Below are 14,211 nucleotides of genomic sequence, written 5' to 3'. Positions count from 1 at the left end.
ATGAGGTGACAACTGGTCTTGTAGTGGCGGCACAAGAGGACGTCATAGACTCAGGATGTAGGCCATCTTATTTCCTCTTAGCCTCAGTGTAGGTAAGTCTGTCCAGGGTCTTATTTTCCATGATCTTCCTCTCTTTCTGTAAAATCCTGCAGTCTGGCGAGCAAGATGAATGATGCTCTCCACAGTTGACACAGATGGGAGGCGGCGCACATTGAGTATTGGGATGTGATGGATGTCCAAAATCCCGACAGGAGATGCTGGAAGTACAGAGGAAAGACATATGGCCAAACTTCCAGCACTTAAAGCACTGCATCGGGAGAGGGACATATGGCTTGACATCACAGCGGTAGACCATCACTTTGACCTTCTCGAGCAATGTGTCACCCTTGATGGCCAAGATGAAGTCATCAGTGGCAACCTGATTATCCCTCGGACCCCAATGGATGCGCCGGATGAAAAGAACACCACGCCATATTAAATAGGTGTACAGCTTGTCAACAGACTGCAAAAGAAGGTCCCTGTGGAATATAGTACCCTGGACCATATTTAAGCTCTTATGGAGCATGATGGTAACAGATACATCCCCCAACTTGTCACACGCGAATAATGCCCGTGACTGAGCAGAGGATGCTGTTTTTATCAAGACTGATACAGAGCGCATTTTGGACAAGCCCTCCACCTCCCCAAACTTGTTCTCCAAATGCTCCACAAAAAACTGAGGCTTCATGGATTTGAAAGATTCCCCATAAACTCTCGTACATACGAGATACCGGGGCGAGAAAGCTTCACTGCCATCCTTAGCGTGGCATTCCTGCCATGGTGTGGCCAGAGAGGGGAACGATTTGGGTTTATATTTCTTAGCACTGAAGTTGGACTTTGCCCACTTATAGACTGCTGGTGGCATACCACCAGCAAGAGATGACGTACCGCACTTCATGGCGTGTCATTCGCCCTGATGCCCCCCACTCCGACCAGCGGCCCTCCACATGGGCGTCACCCAGCCTCAGCAAGGGCCACTCGGCAGGATGGCCATTGCCAGGAGTTCCGATGCCCAGGGAGATGGGCATCTACTCCACTGCATACGTGGGGAGTTAATAGCGCAGACATCAGCAGAGGGATCCCTGGGGGCTACAACCAACAGGGTACATGGCAGCCCCACCACAACGGACTGGCTACAGTGCTGGATGTGAGATGCTAAGAAATGCATGGTCATCGTCGGCACAGATAGCGACACTGCATACTGCTTGGTAGAAAACGCACCCAGGAAGGTATCCCCGCCCCAAGAGATGGAGAGTGAGCAGGACTGAGATGCGACAATGAGAAAGTGGGCTAAAAATCGCAATGCACGATGGACACGATACACCATGTAAGGCGCCCTTCCCCAATTGGCTCGCTCTTCAGGAAAATTTAGAAAGATGGAGGTCAATCCCGACAGGGAACCATCATACAAAGGTCAAAATGTGTGAGACTCCTTTTAGTCGCCTCTTACAACAGGATGGAATACCTCGGGCCTATTCTAACCCCCAGGCCCACATGGGGTTTGAAATGTTGTCATTAACCACGGTGCAATACCATATCCTTCATCTCCTAAAATTAAGGCATTGCACTGGTTCTCTCACAATATATGGTACACATCTGAGTTTGTCCATATCCTAGCATCATGTACAGACCCAGGCCATGAAGCATCAACACTCAAACATTTCACTGTTTTCACCTCTAAATGTGCAGGTGAAGAGTGATAAGCCCTTTCAATTAACATATTTGTCTCCATGTGCAGAAGATTTCATTATAGTTATGTGAGTACAGTCTAGGGCCCCTACCGCACATGGAAACTTATATCTCAACTGCCATTTAACTTTGGCTGCTTCCTAGTTCATTAACATTTCTCAGAAATCGGATCCATTAACATTCCTTAGAAATCAGTTTCACAAGGGTGCTTTCTGTTAACGTGTTGCAGAACATAAACAAATGTTAGAGATACTGTTGTATGGTGTATTCCCAATTCTTCTCCTATGCCAATCTGAAAGCCTGGATCCGCTAAATAATGCAAAAACATATTCATTCGAAAGGAAGCCTTCTCTTCTTTCGTTATTTTCGGGAAGAAAGTGATTTGCCAGCCAAATGTTTTCACTGTTAAATCTATATGAACTTCTACAGTTCCTTTCTTCTGGGTTCCTTCATACTACGTATATCTTTTTTTGCCTTTAAAGAAACATAAATTCTGCAATTTTCACTAAAAACACTCGGTAATGCTTAACCACAGCACAACTTACTCAGCTCGAAGTATGCTACGGAACTCACTCACAAAAACAGAGAATGTTCTCCACTTGTGAGAAACTTTTCTGGTTTTATTCATACGAAGTTGGAGAATATTCTTTGCTTTGAGCAACTTCCCCCACCCTTCAACCCACACTGAGAACATACTCAGGTGAAGTATATTCTCAGACTCGCTTTATTCATGTCAACCAGAGAACTTTCTCTGAACTTCTGAGTATAAAGTATATTCTCCATTTTATTCATACGGCCCATTGGGTAATGATGGGATCGCTCCAGTACAGCTGATTCTTGGGGTTGATGTGAGGATTAGAGGTGTGTGAGGACATGGCACAGGAAATTTCTTTGCAGACTAGCCTAATATGTGTCTGCAGTGACATTTGTCAGGCCTTTAGCATACTGGGCAAGAGAATACTTTACACTGCATACACGTTATCTACTGGTGAACAGGCTCTATGTGAGCAATTTTTTGCTGTAGAAAGGGTGATTGCTGTCAAAAAGCAGGTAATGTTGGTCGTTAGTGGGCTTGGTACAGACAGAGGTGTGGAGGTCAATGTCCAGAAAGGTAGCATGTTAGGTTGCAGAGGACCAAGTGAACGAAATGGGAGAGAAGGTGTTGAGGTTGTGGAGGAGTGAGGAAAGGGTGTCTTGGCCATGAGCCCATACCATGAATATATCACATATGGACCTGAATCAGACAATAGGTTTGGGATGCTAGAAAGGTTTCTTCTGGATGACCCAAAACAAGTTGGCGTCACAGTCTATGATGAGAAAGCAGTAGGTGAGTGGGAAAAGGAAAAGAAAATTCACAATGGACACAAAACGACAAGCTCCATGAAAAGAGTACAATGAAACAATGTTTCCTGGATCAGTTGACAGTCTCCTACCATGCTGCTGGCTTGCAATTTGGACGATTGGGAACAACATGCAGGGCGGGGGACGTAAGTCAGGTCACCCATAATGTATGCAGAAGAGGCAAATGTACCGAGGCAAGATTTTTGCTGCATTGAAAGAGAGAATTTCGTTAATTTCCTGATGTATGCAAGTAATTTTTAAGATTTTTAGATGCTGGATTAAGATACCAATTTTGGGTTATGATACCAGTTTTGTTTTTAATAAAACTACATACTTTTTTTGCGGTGTTCTATACAGAATTTGAAGAGGACGTCTCTCACGCAACGTGTGTAGAACTTTATCAGATAGCAACAAGATAGTGCTACTAACCATTCTCCTACAAATAACTGACCTGTATTAACAAGTGATTCTTGAAAAGTATGTACCACACATTTACAGACCAAGGTCACTGTTTATAAATTTACCATAGGTAGCATGGATTTTCAACTGACCAGTAGTGCATACTGTGAAGACTGATTTCCCCTGGATTTGTAAACGATGATTCACCCATAAACAAAATCTTATATAGAAACATCTCATCACTTTGCAGCTTTCATGTGCACCATTCGGAGAAATGTGATCAGTTTTGCAAGTTGCTGAAATGAAGCTGTTGATGGAGTGAAATGTGGAAAGGTTATATTGCATTGGAACAGTGTCATTGTAATTGAAGGTCCAGTTTCAAAATGCTGTATAAAGAGAATCCTGCTCAGAATGATGTCAAATTGGAATAGAATAATATAGAAGGGGAAAATATTATGTGTGTGTGTGTGTGGGGGGGGGGGATGAAAATTTTGCCACTAGACAGCCCTGTAAGTGACAGAAAATGCACGATAAAATATTCGGAGGACACAACTGTTCCTCAGTATGTGTCTTGAGATGCCTGGCACGACTGTCTCGGTGCAGGATCACACATTGCTGGTAAAGTCCTTTTACAATAATGGTGACTACGCAGGTAGCTTGGTATATGTTCTGGACACTCAAGGGTATGAAAAAAGGTGTCTAACTGATGTCTGCTAACAGTCTAGAGATAATTCGGAAAGATAGGTTCTTTTGAAGTTCAGTGTGGCAAAGGGATAAAAACAACTGATCCATTGTCAGTGGAAGATGCGGCCACAGCATTTCAGGAGGGGTTGAGCGGTGTGTGAAAAAACCCAAACTTTGGACATGGCTCTGAGCACTGTGCAGTAAATTCTACGTAACATTTCACACTGGTATCCATATAAAATTCAGGAGTTGCTTCATACTGACCAGCCAATAAAAAACACTTGATCTAAAATTTATTGCTCACATGGAAGTGGACAATGAATGGCTATCAAACATTCTGTGGACACGTGAAGCCCATTTCATCTCCAAGGACATGTCCTGTCAGAATTGCAGAATATGGTCAATGACAATCTGATTGAACTTCAATTGATACTGCTTCATTCTGAAAAGTTTTCTGCATTGTGATGATTGATGGCATCTTTTATCATAAGGCCATATTTTTTTAGGGGACATCTCCCCCTCCTGCTGGTCCTGTTACCTGTACTGTCACTGGTAAACAATATGATAGGGTGATGCAGACGCATTCTGGAAATGCTAGAATAATCAGCCATCAATTCCCTGCAGCCTGGCCGCACACTCCACCTCACATTAATCCGTGTGACTTCTGGTTGCAGTGCTATCTGAAGGATGCTGTGTTCACTGCTCCCATTACAAATATAGCTGAGTTGAATGCACACATTGGGCAACACATTCTGAACATGACCCCTGAGACATTCCGTTTGTTGTAGAACGTGCTATTTCTCAATTTCAATTTGTGGCAGAAAATGGTGGACAGCATGTTGAATATGTCTTACAGTCGTCTCATGATAATTAAAAGCAAATTTTATTGGTACTTTCTATGCAGTTTTTGGTCTCGGGACAATTAAAAACCCATTTTTTCCCATTCATTATTTTAGAACTTTTCCATGGTTTTTAGGCTTACCTAACAGTGCCACAAATGTTGACTCCCAAATTGCTACAGTCAAGAACAATGTGCATTACAGTTGGCTTAATGGGCAGCTCACACCGTAGCTATCATACTGCAATTCATCTGTCATTTGTAGTTAAAGCAATTTGTTACACTGTTCACAGTGCCACCCATTAGGAAAATTAAGTTTTTTAAAAAAAGTTTTCCCCTTCTTAGATAATATTCCACTCAAATTTGGCATCATTCTGAACAGTAGTCCTTTTTTTACAGCATTCTGAAACTGGAAATTTATAATCATCCTATAGTTGCAGAACACTATCTTGGCTGAGCCCACTCAAATTGATGCTACTTATAGTGACAAGTGGAGCGTGTATTTGCAAGGCTAAAATGTTAGTTAAATTTCTCTCATCAGTTGCTGTTCTTTTTTGTTGGTGTATTTTATTCTTCGTAATTCCAGAGTCTTCGAATTTTTATGTTTGCAAGGACAGACCATGAGGGCTTGGCACAACTGTGGTTCTTTTATGCACAAATTCACACAACAGCTCAAACATTTAAACAAAATACCTATTAACTTTTATGATTGTAAAGTACATTGTCAAGACTGAATAATTCTACGAGATGCTGTCTTATTGTTACAATGCAGAGCACAGAGTGAAAGGCTTCAAGTGCATAGCTAAACACACAAACTCTTTCTGAATTATGTACACTGACAGAAAAATATTGCAACACTAACAAAAAATTAATATAGAATAATGAGATTTTGGGAATAAATTTGGCTAGGTAAAATATTTAAGTAATTAAAATTGCAACATCATAGGTTAATGTGAGTGTAAGATATGCCATTGCAAGTGTGAAATGCTGGTACATTAATAACCGGTGAAATCACCATAATGTTGTGTGCAAGCATGCAAATGTGCATGTATTGTGTTGTACAGCTGCCAGATGTTAGTTTACGGGATGGAGTTCCATGCCTGCTACACTTGGTTGGTTAATAAAGGTATGGTTAATAATGGTTGTGAATGACACTGGAGTTGTCATCTGATGGTCTCCCATATGAGTTCGACTGGGGACAGATCTGGTGATTCAGCAGGCCAAGGCAACACGTCAACATTCTGTAGGGCACGTTAGGTTAAAACAGTGGTATTTGGGTGAGTGTTATCCTGTGGGGATACACTCACTGGAATGCTGTTCAAGAATGGACAGCACAATGGGTTGAATCACCATACTGAAACACAGATTTGCAGTCAGTAGGCATGGGATAGTCATGTCATAGCTATCATACAAAATCACACCCCTGACCAAAACTCCAGGTGTAGCTCCAGTGAGTCCAGCACTTAAGACAGGTTGGTTGCAGGCCCTCAACTGGCCTCCTCCTAACCAACTCATTGCCATCACTATCAACGCGCAGAACCACCTTTCATTAGAAAAACACAACAGACCTCCATCTTGCCCTCTAATCAGCTGAGGTCACAAATGCCATTGGTTTGGAGTCAGTGAAAAGCATGTTACAGGGCATCTGGATTGAAGTAACCAATTTGTAACAGTTCTGTGTCACTGTGTTGTCAACTGCTGCTCAAATTTCTGCTGCAGATGCAGTACAATGCACCAGAACCGTATGTCGAACACAATGGCCTCCCCTCTCACTTATGTCTCATCTTCTTGCAACCATACATTCTCGTGACTACTGCTGCCACCAATAATGTTCAGTGGCTATGTTCCTGCCAGGTCTTTCTGCAATATCGGAAAAGGAACATCCAGCTTCTATTACACGACTTCGTTCAAACTCTGTGAGGTGTTGTTAGTGGCATCTTTGTCACCTTAGAGGCATCTTGACTAACATCAATTCACCACATCCACTCTCAAAAGGTAACTACTACTCACAACTGTTTCAGCATGTATTTAAAGAAAAACCTGATTTGTAACCTCAGTAGGACAGTAGTTTGCAATTCTATTATCTTCTTAAAATTTCATCAAGTTCTACATTTGTTATGTCACTTGAATCTTCTTCGACAGCTCCCTCCAATCTCAAAGAAAAAGTTCACAATTCCATTTTTAAAAAATTAGTACCATAATTTGGGTGCAAATTTTAAAAATAACTTTTGTGTGTCAGAAAATTTCTCACTTTGTCCACTATAGCTTAGCAACAATCACACTTTGATATATTTAGTCATTTTGAATGTATTTGGGATGGCCTGTCTTAGCTGCCTCACCTTGTAACCCTGTATATGCTATTAGTTTGGAAAGCACAAGTCTGATTCAACTGTGATGTATTCTGTGTGAATCTAATGTGTGTGAGTGCAGCCTATTACCTTAAAGATGTCTTAATGTAAACTGACATAGCGTGAACTTTTCTTTAAGTATAAGCTTTCGCTGTTTTAGCACTTGACAAAATTTGGAAAACATTATGCAGTAATTATCTACACATTTAGATATGGCTTTGGACTAATTTAAATTTCTCACATAAACTAACACAGTTATTCATACAATACCTTTTGGTCCATATATTTTGTGACCACTAATAGACATGAGATCTATATTCATTGCATTGACATCAATGGGAATTTTTCCAATTGCCTGAGCAGCGTCAGTATGGAAAAATACATTCTTTGCTTTACATAGTGTTCCTGAAACAAGAAAACACAAGTACAATAAAATAATCAGAAATGTCATTGTTGGCAAAGAAGTTAACAGCTGAGCAAACAGGTATCGCAAACTTTTTATTCATCAAATGCATACTACACACACATCATGCCTGATGTGCAGGATGGCCTACTTATCAGTGGCTAAAAAAACCTGTTTGCCCAGCCTCTGCTCGTAAGAGGAACATTGCATTCTGGCACCCTGGCAACTGAACCCATAAAATTTTGTGCTAGAAATAGATATGAATCTTTAAAAAAAGATTTATATTCAGTACAAATTAAGAAGAAATTGATTTTTAAAGCGAATATTTTTCAATGATTATCAAATGATTAAAGAATTACACGCAAGAAAGATATAATTTGTTGTTGAATGATAATTAAATTAATAGACAACAATTATGTTGCAAAAGAATTAATGCCTGCGATTCAGAAGTCTGGCAGCAGAGACTACAGACTGTTCCGTAAGACCCAAAACCTAACCACAACAGATGGCAGTAGTTGCATCAGCTGCATACCTATTAGCAACAGTACAGTTTACAAAATATAGTGATCCACTCTTTTGGCAGCATTGTGAGATACCATGCTACAAAATCAGTTCTGGTGAAATGTGTTAAGTCTAATATGATTTTTTTTTTACTTTTTATTTATTTATTTCTCCAGTGGTGGTGGTGGTATATTAAAGTGTTTTGCGTTAAAAAGATTTTTTTTTTTAACAGACTAGTTGCAAACTTCTGTTTTCACTGTATGCTGGTACTTACATGCAGAATGGAGGAGGTACTGAAAGCTCTTGGGGAATTAAATACTGAATTTAATACTGAATTAGGTATCAGCAATGCTAACCTGCTACACCAATTCAGGTCTCAAAGAGCAGAGCTCACGGCTAATACAGACGATCATGGTGCTACATTCACTGAACTGAACTAGAAACTACAGTATTACTGGTGTTTATTTAAATGAACAATTAGATAAACAGGTTCAGAAGCTGGAAGAACATATCACAGAATCTTATACAAAAATTAGAAATAAATAATAAAAAATCTAAATTACAATCAGCCATTTCGACTTTAAAGGAGAGTTAGGTCTGTGATTATTAAACAATGTAATTTAGTTAGGGATGAGGTTAACAAACAATTCAGAGGTGTGACTTACATTTTAACAGAGATTACAGATTTTACTGAATAACAATGTATTCAGGTACACCAAATCTCAGATACTATGGACAAGTTACACTTTTAGAGCATACACAAAGATTCCAAAAGAGCTGCAATCTCAGGCTCTACCTTTGCAATTTTGGAGGAGTGTGTTGATGAATTAACTGAACAAAAAGTTCAAGAAAAAGCCAAGTATTCTATCAGAAAACCACAATCCTCAGCTGACATAAAACTAACAGAGGCACAGTTCTGAAGGTCGTGGGATAAATGGACCAATCATGCTGGCATGATGATTGCTGTTTAGTAGTGTTTACAAATATTATGTGGTTAAGTTTCTAGACACCAGGGCACTCTACTCAGTGGATTTGAACAATTAAACATGCAAAAATTGGAACAATTTGTGCCAATCTCCCACCGCTGCCAAGCTCTACTTGGCGTGCTGGCTGATGAGAGTAACTACGTTCGTTCAAGGTTAGATATCACGACTAATCACAGCCAATCCAAAACTGTCTCTACTGTGCAAACGCAGTTTCGTGATTGTTGTGATCACCGTGACACCTCTGTCGAACCATATTTAGCCTGTTTCGGCGTATGACCACTTGGAGTGCTAGTTGACACTGTCATTCACATTTTGTTGCTCAAATGTTTTTAGTTTAAACACAGCGCTGGTTATAAATGTTAATCATGCTGAGCAAAACGTGTTTCAAGAATTTATTCTTGTTAAGTGCAATATTTAAGTACATATTTTTTGTGATGTTACACAAACAAACAATGTGAGTGATAGTTAGCAAGTGTGTATGGTTTTCTAAGTAACTGATGAGGCACAGTACCTGATAACCTCAAAAAGGCAACTACAGTGCAAGAGACACAGAATAACACATATTAAAACACCATATAAAATACTTATTTACATATTTTCACTTGACAACAAGCATAAATTCTCGAAATGCATTGTGCTAAGCATGAAAAAATACGTTAACTAGTGCAGTATTTCATTAAATAATGAATGACAGCTGCAGGCTTTCAAAAACATCAACTGTGACATACAAAACTCAGTCAAATGTTTCTACTTCCCAGATAGTTATCAGTTCCAGCTACATCAGCGGTTTTTATTAGATAATAGACCTTCATTAGATAATAAAGATATCCCTGACAAGTCTTTTGATGCCTGCTAAGTACATATATCATACGTAAAGTGCAAGGGGGTATCCTATACGTAACTTTTACAGCTTAAAATGTTATTTCCCACATTTTACATTTTCCTGCATTTTACACCATGCTTTTGAAGTCCCTTGAAAAGTGTAACAGCGGGGTCTCACTGCACCCTTGTGGTTCCTTTTCCGTGTAAACCAATTGATAATGTATCAATTGACAATCTGATAGTTGCACTGCTCTCATGGATAACCGATCAGACTAAGTATATTTGCACACGAGTAAGCTAGAGCCAGCAAGCAAGGCAAAGACGGAATAAGGTGTGCACATTTGAACAACTTAAGTATGGACTAACAGTATTACTGCAAGCAGAATAGTGCTAGATTCTTCAGAGAACAACTTAATAGGATGTCCCAGAAACAATACGAGTTGGTGTAGGCATGCTTAGGTAGGATAAGGAAAATCAATGTGCAAGTGTACGAGTTAACACAATATATTTTTGAGAGGACTTCCACTCAATATGTTGAGAGAGCACGGGTGGAAATCCGAAAGGATTTGTCTGCTGCCATAAAGGTCTCTACACAACTAAAGGAAGTAGACATAGTGACTTGTAAACAGGACTAACATAGTTTTTTCCTCAGAAGTGAATTACTAGTGGACATGTGGGCCACATTCAGAAACACCACCACCAAATGCAATGCTGTGAATAACAAATGGTGAGGCATTAGGCACAAGATTGTCAGAGAGAAAACTAGATGGGCTGATGAAAAGGGTCTGTTTAGCATCAATGGGAATTCAACTGCTGGACGGCATTACCAGTCAAGCATAATTATGTGATGGTTTATGCAGAGGAGTAGTAGTTCTTGTAAATGGAACAGAACAGAATAGAGCAGAACCAAGGCTTTTAGTGGACACAGGGGTGCATGCATTGGTTACTAGTCTGCACCTTCTGGATATGAAAAGATTGAATTCTCCGTAATATAGATTACGTGGAGTGAGGTTAATGATGTGGCATCATTAAGATCAATGTTGTTTTATTTCTGTACTGGAACAAGGAATTTTCGGGAATATATGGAGATACTGTGTCATGTTGATGGAGGTACTGTGCTATTTTAGAGCTGGATTTTCTGAATAAGCTTCATGCAAAAATCAATCTTTTTGAAGCACTCTACCGAACTCAGAGGGACAGCATTCTAGGTGGAAACAAGTGCCACAAATGCTATATTATTGCAAGGTTCATCAGTCATGAAGGTGGAGGAAAGTGAACTGCAGAAATGTTCATTAAAGCTCAGTCCGCATGATAAAAATACTGAGAAGTAAGGGAAACCTACTCTGGATGTGAATGGGAATCGACTTTGTGAACAATATTGTTTTGCATTATAGAGTGGTTGGAACACAATGACAAATTGGATACTTCACACCTACCATTTTCCATAGCTGTGCACAGTTCTTTAGAACATGGCAACACTGGGCCGTCACTGTATAAGGTAGTATTTGTTAGAAAATGCCATCAATTTTTGAAGTGATTAAGCTTAAAGTTGGGAAAAATGGAAAGTTGGTGAACAAGATTACGAAGATGTTATAAAATCTGTAGAAACTGGTGGGAAAAATGAATATGAAAGCACTCTAGTGGCAAGAGCAAGTGTGATGACATATTGGTAAACTTCCCAAATACAGACTCTGCCAACGGGTTATGCTAGTGAACCCCTACACACAAATAGGTTACACTGAAGTTACAGTTACTGACAAGAACTTCCATTCCCAATGTAAAACGCATTAAGCCATTTAGGGGTGTTTTGCACATTTTGCCACAAGTGCCAGTACTGCTACCAGTAAGGTACGTTAAATCTAGGAAGGAAAGGATAGAAATGGAAGCTGATGAGCAAAAGATTCTTGGAGTGCCTTATGCACTCATATCATGCCAACTCACACCACTGGGGTCAGACATGTGAAGTAGTTTCACGGATAAAATATACAATAATTATGTCACTGTCTTACGGTAAAGGGGTTATATTGCATTTCGTTAAGTTCTTGTAATTAATGTTTAGTTTCTCAGTGAACAAGAGTGCTATTTAATTCAGTGTTGATTTAGTAGTGAGATTTATATGCCCAGCATTGTGAGACGCTGAGGCAGAGTAATACGAACTACTTTCCCCCTCAGGTGATATTACCATTGAGAACATCCAGAATGAATATGGTAATTCTGATGACACTGCACCTCTATGGCGGAGTAGCAGACACATTACACAACTAACAACTCAAATCAGAAATGACATTTCTCAGACAGGAGGATGCCATGTTAACTAGCCACTAGCGGACATTGAAGCCAGCCTACGGTACACGAGAACTAAGAAACGAGATATGAAAATTGAAAGAAACTTACACTGGACTGCAACTTGAAACTGACAGGTAAGAAATATTAGGGAAGATACAGGGAGAGTATCACCAGTTGCGACTCTCAGCATGAGCAGTTAATGAATCAGTTGCGTCAAGGACGGATCTCGACAAACGTAGACTTTTGCAGTGCAAGAGGGGATGGTTAAATGCAGGCAGAATGTTATTGAAGATGGTGTGTGCTACAGCAGATACTGACAATATCCAGGAATTAAAAGCATGCTGGTACATAAGCAGGGAGTAGCGGAACCTTACAGAGCAACTGCGGAATGACATACTACACCCTTGGAAAATTTTGAGTCAGGTGTATTGAATAACACTAAAGTTATGTGAACATTAACTTCAGAGTGGACAAGATACATGAATGTGACTTTGGGAACAACTAATAACGATTTGGATGAAGTACAGACTCAACTCAATTTACTGGTTAGGAAAGTGATTGTTGCAAGACTGCAACAATATCTGGCAGACAGCTTAGATAAGGCAAGGATAGAGGTGACAGCACTGCAGTTGGCAGCAGATAATATGGTACATGGGCAATTAAGTCCTACATTGCTACCTCCTTGACAATTCCTATGTGGCCTGTGGCAAGTGCAGCACAATTAATGGCAGAACTGCAGCACATAGTAGTATCGACAGAATGGAGTTTATCATTGTTTCACCATATGTCAACAGTTGAGATCAATACCAATAGAGCAAGGCTTCCTGTATTGGTTTGCTTCCCAACAGCAAGTGCTGATTCGCATGACCAGTGCTTCGTGACCTACTCCCACCCAGTGACACGGGAAACCACAGGCAAACTACTAGCATTATTCAATTCTTTCTACAAAAGCATAAAATTCACAATAGAACATGAGGACAACAAAAGCATAAATTTCCTGGACCTTAAAATCACCAACCATCAACAAAAACATAAGTTCAGCATACACAGAAAACACACATACACAGACAAAACACTGGACAACTCATCATGCCATCCCACCACACAGAAACATGCAGCATTTAGGTCCATGCTACACAGAGTACACTCTCTTGATCTAGAAGGAAACACCCTCAAGAATGACATAGATACAATAATGAGCATTGCCATAAACAATGGCTACACAGCCAAAAAAATTGACAATTCAAACAGACAAATACACAAAAGCAAGACAAAGAAGGACAACGCTATGACAGAAGAGAAAATATTCCCATACCTGGGCCCCATATCACAAAAAATAGCTAACCATTAAAAAAAAAAAAAAAAATGTAACAGTTTCATTCTCAACTAATAATAAATTATGAAACTTACTCATCCATAACATAAAATCAAATACACACACATACAACAATAGTGGAGTATACAAAGTATCATGCCCCAGCTGTCCTGCCTACTATGTAGGGAAAACAGGCAGGAACTTCAAAACCTGTTTTCAAGAATGTGTAAATGCTTTCAGGCTCAACCACTCTGAAAAGTCAGTCATTGCACAACATATATTGGAAACGAAACATGTCATCAACAATCTAGAGAACAATTTGGCAGTATTACATAATGAAGCCAATGGTAAGACCCTAAATCTGTTAGAGCAACTGGAGATATACCTCCACAAAATCAAAAAACCAGAATCGATGTTAAATGAACAAACAGCTTTCGCAAGCCATAGCTATTTCAGTAATTTTAAAGAACTGTTCTAACGTTATTTCCTGCATTTGTCAACTGTTTCCTGCATATGTCAATTGTTTAATAGTTATATCTTTAGCACTATGAAAAATTATT

The 14,211-nt window shown here is 39.7% G+C and overlaps 1 protein-coding gene across 1 annotated transcript in view; it reads right to left on the bottom strand.

Annotated features, from left to right (window-relative positions):
• Positions 1-14,211, bottom strand: part of LOC126272298 (cysteine desulfurase, mitochondrial-like) — a 112,191-nt gene that overhangs the window by 26,046 nt on the left and 71,934 nt on the right. Inside the window, exon 6 of the mRNA XM_049975063.1 lies at positions 7,609-7,743. Coding sequence (XP_049831020.1) covers positions 7,609-7,743 — 135 coding nt within the window. The remainder of the gene's footprint in view (positions 1-7,608; positions 7,744-14,211) is intronic.

The sequence above is a fragment of the Schistocerca gregaria genome, chromosome 5 (assembly GCF_023897955.1).
Source record: "Schistocerca gregaria isolate iqSchGreg1 chromosome 5, iqSchGreg1.2, whole genome shotgun sequence".
NCBI classification, from domain to species: Eukaryota; Metazoa; Arthropoda; class Insecta; order Orthoptera; family Acrididae; genus Schistocerca; species Schistocerca gregaria.
The sequence above is the reverse complement of the archived record's forward strand: the minus strand, read 5'-3'. Positions and strand labels throughout refer to the sequence as shown.